General features: G+C 40.8%; 1 protein-coding gene across 3 annotated transcripts in view; it reads right to left on the bottom strand.

Moving 5' to 3' along the window:
- The window catches only part of THSD7B (thrombospondin type 1 domain containing 7B), a 299024-nt gene that overhangs the window by 131191 nt on the left and 154864 nt on the right, over positions 1-12969 (bottom strand). For all 3 annotated transcript variants that reach the window (XM_054515442.1, XM_036386831.2, XM_054515443.1), the window contains exons 9-11: positions 5771-5962; positions 2111-2345; positions 316-431 (exon numbers count right to left, since the gene is read on the bottom strand). In XM_054515442.1, the coding sequence (XP_054371417.1) occupies positions 316-431; positions 2111-2345; positions 5771-5962 (543 nt within the window). The remainder of the gene's footprint in view (positions 1-315; positions 432-2110; positions 2346-5770; positions 5963-12969) is intronic.

Here is a 12969-nt window from a genome sequence, read left to right as displayed (position 1 = left end):
ATGTAATTGTAATATGCAATGCACAATTCCATGTGCAGCCACTCAGCACAGGGGCCTTGGAGCTGTGACTCTGAAGGCAGAAACCCAGAAAGAATTTTTTCCAGGCAAAGAGAATTCACATCTCCAAAGCTGCTCACAAGGATCCCACCTGCCAAAGAACATCAACTCAAAAGTCAAGGTCCAAAGTCCTCAGGTCCAAAATTCACACAGATGAATGCCCTAAAAATTACTGGACTGGTGTGAACTTCATCTGCCGCATGTCTCTAGGCCAATGCTCTAATTTTCCCCCCAAATTGTGACTTCTTTAAGGCTTACCAGGCTGACAGGATGTGGGGCAGGGTGTCCACTCACTGAACAGTGTCACAACACAGTCCTTCCTGCAGGGCAGGAGACACGGCCGCACGGCCTCGGGCCGGATGGACTCCGGACACCTGCGGATAAAACACAATAAAAACTTAAAACTATGGAGAAAGATTCCATTCCTAAGACTTTCACAGGGCTGTGAGCACACTGCTATATCAAAGACACCACTCCTGGCCAAAGCAAGCCTTATTTTTTTTTTCACTCACACAACTCAGCTGAATTTATTAAGTTTCAACGATTAAAAAAAAATATATTTTTAAAAAATGGGGAGCTTGGCTTGATGACTACAGGCTAAATGTAGCTCTGTTTGTGACATCAAAACCACAAAGCTCATGGGAGTAAAAAAAATGTATTTATTACCAAAGAAAGTGAGTAGTTATGTTTATAAAGTAGTCCTGTTTTAGCACAACATGCAACAGCCTTCAAACCACCTGTCTGTAAGGGCTGATGACATATTCCTCAACTTTCAACCTCCAAGGAACACAAAAATAGTTTCAAGTGCAATAAAGTACAAAGAGCTCTGTGATTTTCTTCATTCATTTTTAACTCCTACATGGAAAACATGTCATACACATTCTAATAAAAGTCTCAGACACAGTTAATATATGAGGACTTGAAGAGCAGAAAAGGGACAATTTTATGGGATCTGTCAGATCTTGCAGATCAAGTGGGCAAACAGGAAGGGAATTACTCTTTTTCTTACTCCTTATTAATTTTTATTAAAAAGATCACTCAACAATACTTGGTAATGCATGCAACCCAAAATGATCCCATTTGAAGGGGGAATATGCCATTAATCCATACAAGAAAAAATGTTAAAACCATGATTCAGCTACTTAAGTGTTAACTTTCGCCCTTCAGTTCCATTTCCTCTTATACCACCTCAAGAATGGAGGGGGCAAACAACTATTTTAGACATTACATAACTCTACAAATAATATGTTTAATTAGGTAAAGTTCAAGCTTATCAATGCATTTGAGACATACACAAATACCAGATTTCTTTCCTTTTATTTAATTAACCCCATTAACCTCAAGAAAGTTAATTAACTTTACTGAAATCAGCACAGTGCTTACACAAACAGCATTGTTTTGAGAGTTACAGTAGGAAAGGAAACTCAGTTCTAAGTCTCTAGACTCATTAATGGTGCAAAAATAATTAGCAATGTCTTGATTTTTCGATATTAAGGAAAACATCTGTGCTACTTATTTTCCTCATTTAGTAAAGCAAAGCAAAATTTGGGGTATTTCTACTGCAGAATACGTAATTTTGCTGTGTTGCTATCACATTATGAAGTTATATAAACCAAGTGAGCAATATAGATCACACATATGGTACTGCCTTATTGGAGTGTAAATATAATGCAAAATCTATTTACTTTTTCTATTTGATTAGAGCACTGCTAATAAGGAGTTGCTGAACATTATATTCAAAAGTATTTCATATTTTCCTCACACCTGTCCTTCAGGGAAAGTATTTGCCGAAAACTGTAAATTAGAGTCACAGAGGAGCTACAGTAAAAAATCTCCACCACTGAAAGCATGCTTTTTGCCTCCATTTTCATGGAAAGTTCAAATGGGCTGGATATTTGGTTTCTTTACCTGTTACAACAGTGATGGAGTAGTACCTGGAGAGCTAGTCCTGAAATGAAATTATTTCAATGCTGCAGAGTTCACACACTTGCTGAAAATGCCTTTATACATCATGTGTATTATAAAAAAACACTACCAAGCTTTCTTTAAATACCTTTTGGGAGTGACCTGGCCAGAGCTGCTCTTCCTGCAGAAGACTTTCCTGGTCTGAATGCCCACCCCACAGGTGGGGTCCCCGTTCCAGCTGGAGGTGGCATTGAGGGCAGTGCCCAGCACGTCCTCGGAGCAGGAGGTCCATGGGGACACCTCCCAGAAGAAATGCACACACGGGTGCTCGTTGCAGGCACGCTGCTCCTGCAGGGCTCGCTCAGGGGGACAGCCTTTTCCACCTGCAAAGGGTCAAGAGAACACCACATCCTCATCTCACAACACGTGGCAAAAGGAAGATGCAGAAAATTTTTTTTAAAAAGTCAGGTTTGCACAACACCTTCTCTTCCCCCCCTGCCACCCCCATAAAAAAAAAAAAAAAAAATAAAGCTTAAATAAAGCTGTTGACCTTTATGGCTGCAATAACAACCTTCTAAAATATTGTTTCCTCATTAAACTAGCCTTGCATAAAATTGTATTCCAATGCATAATGGAAACAAAAACAGGCAAAGTGTATTTCTGAGTTACTTTATCAATAACTCCTACACACAGCCAAGTTAATTCCATTTAAATGCCAGTATCACTCAGCAAACATGCAATCAGGTTTAAAGACAAATTAAGCATTATTTTTATGCTCATTCTCCTTGCTAATCTCCCAAGAAGGAACATCTCTCTCTCATATTTGGACTCTATTCACGTGTTGCCTTAAGGATTTGAGCAGCAGAGGAAGCTGAACTGTAATAACAGCAGGATGCATCAAATGAAACCCACATCTGCAAATCAAGGAAGGGGAAAACTTGAAAGACACATTTTGAGCATGAAGCCTTCACTTCTTTGAAGGACCATCCTTCAAACTCATGTCCAAAGATTTTGCTAAACTGCTGCACTTTGTCAGCAGCAATTGGTGACAAAGTCCCAAAGTACAGGAGTTTGAGAAGCCTCCCCAGAAGCTGTAACACTCCAGCCAGCAGCCTGAATTTATCCATAAAAGCAGATGATCCTAGCTCAAAAGCTATGGAGTAATGCAGTGAAATTTAACAGTAAGCATTGTCATTTTAGGAAGAAAGAAGAAAAAATTACCAAAATCAAAACCATTCTCCTCCAGGAGGGAGGACCCAGCTAACTTGGGACACAGCCAAAGTGCTGGAGGTTTTGAAAGAGCTGAAGTGCTGGGGACAGGTACCACAAGGTTCAGAGCAGACTTACACCCTACTAAAATCAACAGGAGATGAAGGGATGTCAAAGGGATGCCTACTGCCTTGCAGGACTGACCCTCCTGAAAAAAGGTAAGGCCCCAAATGGCCACAATGAACAGCAGTGAGAAAAGAAAAAGAGACAAACTACCTAATCCACTGGATAATCATGTCACATTACCATTCATCTTTTCATGAAAATGGACTGTTCCACACAGAGTTCAGCCTCAGAAATATTTAGAACGATAATGGAGTAGAAAATGTCCCAGGCAGCTTATTTCTGAAGAATCTGACTTGGCAGGAAAAACACAAACCAGTTCTTTTTCTTGTGTGTTTGAAACCCATCTTAAAAATAAAAAATTGTAACAAGCAAATGGCAAAATGCCTGATCCATTTGTAAGAAAAAAAAAAAAAAAGCAAAACTAAAGAACATTTCCAACTCAAATTTTGAACTTTCCAGGGAAAAATTAGGGTGGCTTTTTTTTTTATACTATGTTAGTTACAATACGTTAATGAAGTTCTCCTAAACAAGGCTGATTTAACTTAGCATATAAAAAAATGTCTTATCCAAACTTGCCTGCAACATTGCAAGTAGGAGATGATGTTTTTATAAAGAGCAAAAGGGTCTGGCCACTTTCTGCATTTCATCATTAACTTTTGTACAAAGAAAGCAGGACAACATGCCCTTGCCTAGCCATTCCAGTAGCCATTTAAAGATTATTTATGATGTTCAGCAGTTCCTAGAATTCATTTTACACCTGCTGGGAGTGTCTGCTCCATTATATCCTCTTGCACCAAGTTTCAGACTTGCTGTGTAAAGAATTATCTTTTAAAACCTGATTGAAATCAAGTCCCACAGGTTTCATCAACAGCTTCCTGGTTATCGTATTCTGGGAGCAGGTAAAGAGCTTGGAGAAAACGACCCAAAATTTCCGTAAGTCCTTCAATAGTAGAGCCACAGCTGACACTTCCTCCAATGACAGAGGACAAACAAAATGGCCCTTGCAAAGGTACTAGAGCTCTGTAGAAGTCAGGTGTGAGCTGGGTATGAAAAAGGTAGAGAAAGCAGGTAATTCAAAATTGCCTTAACATTGCAGTTATATGGTATAATAATAATGGTATTAACTCCACTTCCACTCTCCCAAATTTCAGTCACTATCTGAACACAGATGTGTGACTCTGCACAGCAAATCATAACACCATTGCTAACGATGCACAGAAAAAGTCAGGGAGTTTGATTTTAATAGTTAATTATTCCTTTCCGAGAAATTTCAAGTATTCAATTCAGAGAAACTTCAAGTATTCAGAGTACACCATTTTTAGGCTAGTGCCTTTCAGGCTATGATTGTGCTTCTGTACTTCCAGAATTCACTCCTTCATCATTTCACTGTTGTAATTCCATGTTTTATCTGTTATTTGGATTAATTATTTCCATGGAAAATATGAGACCAATTGTATTTTCATTTTAATTATTCTCTACCTCATACTTTTTTAGTAGTAGTTATTATCATTCAATCAACAATTATTTTCATCCTGAAGGTCCCAATTTTCTTCACAAGTGTTTATGAGGATGTTTATGTGAAGACCTTTCACATGAGTAAGGGTTTGCAAGATCAAGTCCTTACATTAGCCTAGAAACAGTGGGTGGCTTTAATTATAATTTACAAAATAGCATTTAACAGAACTTGTCCTGGACTAGATTTGCATCTAAAAGTGTTTTGCTGCTGCATTAACTGCACCTAGTTTTGGCACTAGCAAGTATTTTGTGTCAACAAGGCTTTAGTCTGTTGGACCTCTTCACATTTTATGAATTTTTATGCACTTGATCCAAGACCTTCCAAATCCTGTGAGATAAAACAACACATAAATTAATTACCATATGTGTAACTGAATTAGAAGACTACACTCCTAATACAAAAAGGTTTGTTTAAATAGCTGTATCACTGATGTTAATATGCAAAAAAACAGATACATTATATGTCCATGAAGATCAAGAAGAAATGACATGTATTTATCAAGAGCTATTTACTTACTACAACAAGCAGGTCAACACTTTCCAGCTGTTACATGAAAAAAAATATAAATAAGCAAGATCCTTTTCCATTTTCTCATTTTCCACAGCTCACTGCTTTTAAATCATTACTGATAAGTTCCCATATAAAGACACTTGCATGACAATTCTGTCATGCAGCAATTTTACTGGTAGAGGATGAAGCTCTCCAGAACCAAATTCACACCCAGACAGGCCCTCAACAGACAGCAATTCAGAGGCTGAAGTAAATAGTTTTGAACAGTGACAGAATTTCTCCAAGTGACACATGAACTCCAGCCCATCAGGATCTCTTAGTCTCTCGGCAGAGACAAGCATTCAGTATTATCCCCGAGTCCTGAGGAACTGGGATTAGCTCTTGGCTCAGGAAAGGAAGTCAAAGCATTGAAGGAACAATGATTATCCAGAAATGTTCAGCACTCACCCTCAGCCGGAAGGGCCACGATGGACCTGCTCCTGCTCTGAGTGCCCTCGGCGTTTTTGCTGGAGCAGGAGTGGGAGCAGGGGGACCACGGGGACCACTCGCTGAGCACACAGTCCCTGGCACAAGGGACTTCACAAGCCACCACCTCAGGATGGGGAAGCTCTGAGCAGAGGTGATGTGGAACTTCTTCACCTGGAGCAAATGAAACAAGACAGACATGGAGGGAGGCACAGCCTGGTTCAATACCCACAGTCTGCTCCAAACAGACTGACTTGATGTCACACGTCCACCTGCCCGTGGAGGACTATGCTACAGAACAGCATGGGCTGAGGCTTCAGGCTGCAAAGTGTAATACCTGAACAACTATCTTAAAAATTTATTCAGGAAAGCAAAGAAGAAAAAAAACCACATGTTTGAAGCTCAGTGTGTGACATCTTGGCTGCAGTCCACTCTCTGAAGCAGGTAAGCAAAAGGAATGAGATAACTTCATCAATAGAAGGCTGTAATATCTCAACAGAACTAATGATAATTGCCCCATATTTTCAAGCAATCTCTACCTACGGGACTTATTTTCCACAGTACAAATTGTGCAGGTCCCCAAAGAAGTCAGATTTCTTTTTCCTGTAGGCCAGAGAAGTTTTGGTCCTTCCCCTTCAGCCTCACCAAAATGACCCAATCTTATTTCTGACTCTTGCCTCTCACCCAAAAGCTAGGAGATCTAAAATTATGAATCTATTGTGCTACCACCATCCAAGAGAGAAATACTTTCTGCTGCAGATGAATCAAGAGACCTGGACCACAGCAGGCATCTTGATGAGAAGCATCTTTCCAAAAGCCCTTTCAACAAGGACGGTGGGGAAAACTTCCAACCAAAAGAACTACTGCCAGAATGAGCACCAAAAGAAGGCACATGAGGGATGTCATGTGGAATACAACACAGGGAACTATTGTTTTTAGAAAGGAAAACAAGCTATTTTTTAAAATAAGAAATCTGAGTAATTACATAGAGTTTACAAGGACATTATAATCCATAAAAATTCATAAAATATAACTCTTTTAGTACTGAATTACACCTAATGTCTTACAAATGTGTTTTAAGTGATGAACAGTCATGACTGGCTTTGCAACACTGTTCAAATACTTAGCACTTCTGGATCCTCAAGAAACTTCAGCTACATCTGAAATTTCTAGAAGCTCAACTGTTTATAAACAAAAGGGTCCCATCACATGTTACCTCCTCCTTTGCCCCTATAATAGTTACAAACCTCTCCTTCAAGGTTTCTTTAATTATGAACCTAGGGAAAAAAAACATAATGACTATCCAACCTTAATTATACATTAAAAAAAAATTATAACAGCAGAAAGTGCCTCTTTCACCTCACGCTTCAGGAACAGGCTCTGTAACAAGGCAGCCCAGGAAGCAATTATAACTGGGAGGGGAGAAAACTGAGCTGCTTTTACAAGAGCCCACATCTACAAGTGAGTAAATAAGAGAGGCAGGCTGTGAGCACATAAAGCTGTCAAGAGCACAGTGCTATTATCTGCAGTTGCATCCCTAAATGAAGACAGGCTCATCACCCTCGAGGCACAGATAAAACTTTTCAAGCGTATTATGAGAAGGAACAGCAGATCCAGCAAGCAATCAGACTGCAAGATATGGTTAAAAATACTTTGGTTTTATACTCCCTTTCCTTTGTGCTCACCTGGAAAGACTCAGTGTGCCACCCCCCTACACAGAGCCCCCATCCATCGGTGCTGCAATTGGCATCCCAAGGAAAATCGAGCTGAATCCACTTTGAGCAGCCTCTGTATCACCACTGCTGCTTTGGATGCTCACCTAATGCTGAAAACTACCTTCAGAAAAAAAAACAATGTGAAAACAGCAAATAAACCTGTTAGGCTTATTCCAGCTGTCTTCCCAAGTCACCTAAGTATCAAATCCCTGCTAAGGTTTGACAGCTTGTCTGCAGGGCAGCAGGAAACGCAGGGTGGCCAGGGCAGGCTGGTTTAGGAGTCAGTGGTACAGGAGCACCAAGAGATTACATGCTTTGGTGAAGCAGGGTGAAACACCTGTCCTCCTCTCCCATCACTGACAGGACAGCCAGGGACAGGTTTCAGAACCAGGCAGGATGAGGTGGGACACTGGCCCTGAAAGCACAAGCCCCACCCCTCCATCCACAGCTCAGGTTATCTGCTACATCAGGATTTTATGGCCAGACAGTGCCATGATGTTGACCAAATTCTGAATTCAGCCAATTTTTTTCCCACCAATCAGACTGTGCTACAGATCTAAGCATCAGAGAAGAACTACTTGTTGAAAGCCAAGAGAGCCTCTCCACTGATTTAATCAGACTTTTAAAAACTCAAACCACTTCTCTCAGAAGATGATTTGAAACACTTGGGACCCCTTTGAGGTGGCTTTTTCTACCCATAAGCTCACATGTGACATATTGTGGGGTGACCACCCTGTGGGGAAGGGGGGCAACTACACTTTCAACTTCTTCCTTCCATGATTTCTTTTCAGACTGGATTTACAGCAGGTGACAGCAACACTGCAAACAGAGGCTGCAATTCACAGTTCCTGGGCAAAGAAAGGAAGCTTTGTGCTTTGTAGAAGGAGTTTACCACCGGGTGCATGAAGGCACAATTCAACACTCACTTTGATTTACTTTATAGCTCCATTCGCCGTGTTCAGGTTTAATCACTGCCTTCTATTACTACAGAAGGGGAATTTCTTCTGTACCAGCTGCCTGGCAGAGAATTCTCAGAAAACTACTGTATACTACAAAGGGAGGCAATAATCTTTAATTTTCCATGAAAAAATACTAGAACAGGACATAGCTGAAATGTGCTTTATGCATTGTCGCAGATTTAAAGGGAATATTAAATTCTCAAGAGCTTCCAAACCGTCCACTCAGTACCTTGAAAGTGTAATTCTTATCTCACATATGGCTGAATAATCTTTCTAGATCTTTCCATAATCTTTACATGCACAAGTGTGTTCTATGAGGTCAGATGGAGGATCCACCCAAATGGACTGAGGGAGCTGCAGAAGAGCTCACCACACCAGTCTCCATCTCTGACCAGAAGTCCTGGCTGGAAAGTCCAGTAAAGTCCCAGAGGTGATTGGTGACTGGGGGCTGGAAATGTGACACTCAGCTACAAGAAGAGCTGGAAGGAGGATCTAGGTAACTTCAGGCCTGCAGCTTGACCTCAGTACCAGGGAAGGTGAAGGAGTAGATCATCTTGACCGCTATCACACAGCATCTACAACACAACCTGGGGATCATTCCCAGCCACCATGCATTTAGGAAAAGCAGATCCTGCTTAACCAACCTGATCTCCTTCTCTGACAAGGTGATCCACTTAGTGGATGAGGGAACAGCTGTGGATGTATCTATCTGGACTTTATCAAAGTCTTTGACAGCACTTCCCACAGATTTCTCCTGGAGAAACTGGCTGCTAATGGCTTGCACTGGTGCAGTGTGCTGGGTAAAAGCCTGGCTGCCAGTCACAGGCAGTGGTGGTGACTGGAGTTACACCCAGCTGGGGCTGTCACCAGGTGCTCCCCAGGGCCCAGCACTGGCCCAGCCCTGTTTAACATCTTTACTGATGATCTGGACCAGGGCATCAAGGGCACTCTCAGCAAGTTCGTGGACAACATCAAAGTGGGCAGGAGTGTGGATCTGCTGGAGGGCAGGAAGGCTCTGCAGGGGGATCTGGACAGGCTGGATCCAAGGGCTGAGGCAGCTCTGTGAGGCTCAACAAGGCCAAGAGCCGGGTCCTGCACTTGGATCACAGAACCCAGCTGGAGGGTGCCCAGTGGAAAAGCACCTGTGGGTGCTGGCCAGCACCAGCTGAGAGCAAGAGCACAACCAGACACCATCACCTGAGAGCACAACCCACATGATCCAGCTTCTGATCTGCCTGAGGTATAAGAACTGAAACAGCACCCTCAGCATCCTCAGAACCCAGCTGATCCTTCTCACATGCTCTTTTTTTCATGTCTCAAGCACTGATTGTTCTCAGCCTCGCTGAATGCTTGCTTTCCTAAAAGCAGCTGTAGTTAAGAAAAATGTAACAGTTTTCTACTCAAAATGCTTTATTGCAAGCATCCTGACCAACTCTAATGGCATTTTTTTAAACTGATTGCCTTGTACTTGAATAGTTTAGCGATTATAAAGCTAAATACTCACGATATACCCAACAGATAGTGTTTTACAGGAAAGATTTCATCCATTTTCTTTCATGTCGGGGCATAATAATTACAAAAGAGAAGACAAGCATGGCAGTTTTGTAAATATATTTGCTAACTAAGTTGCTCACAAATGCTAACAAAGACCTAATGTACTGGTCTCTCACTTGAATTCTTTAATAAGGTAACAGAGAAGCATCATCCTGAATGGAATTTTTCATTCACCTAAAAGCAAACTAAATTCTTCCCAACAAGAGAAACAAAATAAGGAATGACCTAAAACCCTCCTTGAACTGAAGAGCTTGGCTTTTTTCCAGAAACTTAATTTTTTTTTTTCATCGTCTTTTGCATTCCAGAAGGAGAAGCCACTCCCATAGTCCTGAGTAATGCACTCCATGGTGAGGCACTGAACCAACAGGAATGTTTTGTTTGGAATCAGTCCAATAATAAACTGCACCTGTCTGTTTCACACCCTGCCTTGCAGCTCTGGTGCATTGCCTCATTCTTCCCAGTGACCTGTTATGCCCATCTCCCATGACACAGTTTTTAATTACTCCTGCAAAAGACATCCCTCCTGGCTCAGGAAAAAGGGAATGTCCACTGGACAGGAGACAACTAAGGCAGCAAAAATAAAAATCCCATCAGGCAGCAGGAACCAAAAGATCAACTCAGTAACAAACCAAGCGTTCTCCTTTTGACATTCAATAATATGATACCATGCTCATTTTTTAGAAAGAAAAATTGCAAAGTCATTTTGAAGTTTTCATGTTTGAACATGTTTGGAGCCTCAAGTGACCTCCATGATGGGAAAGGGCCAAGAAAAAGGAATTGCATTTCAGACCATTCTGCACTGCTACCTAGAAGTTCAGAAAATTTATTTTTTGCACAAGTGACTGCTGCAAAAATGCTGCATATTTAATGACAATTACCAGTTTGCCATCAATATTTCTCCTTGTAGCATTTCAAATTATTCAGTGGAAATAATGAAGCTGTCATCTAAAATACTGTATGTATCGTAAAATTTTACGTCCCACTTAAATCTCAGAAAAGAATGACAATAAACTTTGATTAAATACTTGCCTGTAACAGAGTGAGATGTCAACAGACAGCAGTAAATTCGGAGGGATTCCTATTGACTGCATGCCAGTTTGCTGAGAACAACTGCGTGCAGAGAAACTGTGTGCTGGCAGGATCCTGGCCTGGGCATCTCATCAATTAAGGAAAATGTTACATTTAAACGCAATAACAATCAAATTACAATAGAAGAAGTTTCTTACAACCCTCCTGAACATCTTCATCTCATCACAACATCACAGATTTTTTTTTTTTTCCCACATTGCACAGCCAGCTTTAGAGAAGAAAGCATCCAGGACTTGCAATGCTCAGTCATCTCCACAGATGAATGTCACACACCACTGAAATCCTGGCTCCTGGCTGACTTAGCTTAATGCCAGTCAACAGGTAAGAACAGCAGAAAAGAGAGGTGTCAGTTTGTCAGGAAAAGCAGTGGTGTATGGAATAAATTTAATTGCACTGGTCCATCACTATTACCAGAGCCCCACGCAGGGGAAGAGAATGCAAAAGAGATGAAGAGGAAGGGAGGTCGAGAGCGTGAAAGAAGGTGAAGCTGTGAAATAGAACAAGCCACTCAAGGCAGACAAGAGGAAACAAACACAAATAAACCTGGACATTCTTTGGGGGGCGGAAAAACAAAAGAGATGAGACAATCCTTAAGGTTTTGACTCAAAAGACTTGGTCAAATGCCACTACAAAAACATTTTCAATCACATAATGCACAATGAAAAAAAAAGGAATAACAATGCAGGAGAATAAGGAAAAAGTAAAAGCAAAAAGTACAAAAAAGGAATAGAGGCAATGATAATGAATATGGAAAGCAATGTATGTCTGGAAAAATGTTACAAAATCTCAAGTCCCTGCATAATTAGCCACAATCCTGTCCCTTACCTATGTCCAAGTGATCATTATAGAGGTTATGAGAAAAAGATGATGATGAGTATAGAAAAAAAAAAGCAGTATTTGTTTTCCTTCCCTATACATCCTCTACTGCAATTTGGACTGTTTATCCACAATTCTTCTCTCTTTATGCAAATGCACCTAAGGAAACTCATTTGTGAGTCCAAGGAAGCTCCACAGAAGCTCAGCACAGGAGAGGCACGTCAGTGAGCAGCTGCCAGGCCTGCAGAGAAGGTCCCAGAACACCTCAGGGCAGCATCTCCAAACTCAAGGTTAAAACAACCAACACACCTGCAGGAGGTTACCCACAGAGACATCAGCTCTGCTGTGTCTCCTACCCCACACAAGAAAGACAAGTTGTTCCTTAAGAAAGGAATTTGCTGCACCTTCACCTGCTGAGCTTGGGCACAGAAGCAGAATTGGTTGTACCTCACGGTTGTTTGCACAATCCCTCCAGAATGGAAGAGAAATTGCTCAAGTGGCAGCTGAAAGTAAACAAGGGTTGACTGTATCCCCAGAGAAAAGCAGGGAAATTCAGGCTGCTGTTGCTAATAATTAACATAGCGCAGCAATCTGAAAACTTAAAGTATAAGAACATAACATAATCCATATTAGTGTTCTGCAGGTTGGGTTTTTTCCCCTCTATTTCTTTTCAATTTTTTCCTTATTTTCTCTCCATTATCCCTCTTCCTTGTAAATGAGGGGAATCTACACAGGTGGGTTGATCAAGACTGATTGCAATTAAGATTTATTGTTGAAATTGCTGCTATGGTGTAATTGCAACAGGTGTCCCTCTATTTCTTTCTCTGTACTGCTTTGTTCCAAATGCTAAACAACACAAAATATTGTAGAAACTAATCACTCTAATAATTTCAATGTATTAAAATATTATAAAATATACATATATTTTCAAAACTTTAAGGAAAAAAATATAAGTGGACTTGTTCACTCCAATAGTGTACAGAATCCATTTCATCTTACATCTTTGTACTGGGGAGAATAATTTTAGTAAAAGAATTCAGGCATTTTA

The sequence above is a fragment of the Molothrus ater genome, chromosome 7, assembly GCF_012460135.2.
Source record: "Molothrus ater isolate BHLD 08-10-18 breed brown headed cowbird chromosome 7, BPBGC_Mater_1.1, whole genome shotgun sequence".
Classification (NCBI taxonomy): Eukaryota; Metazoa; Chordata; class Aves; order Passeriformes; family Icteridae; genus Molothrus; species Molothrus ater.
Note: the sequence above shows the minus strand (reverse complement) of the source record. Positions and strands in the feature narration are given on the sequence as shown.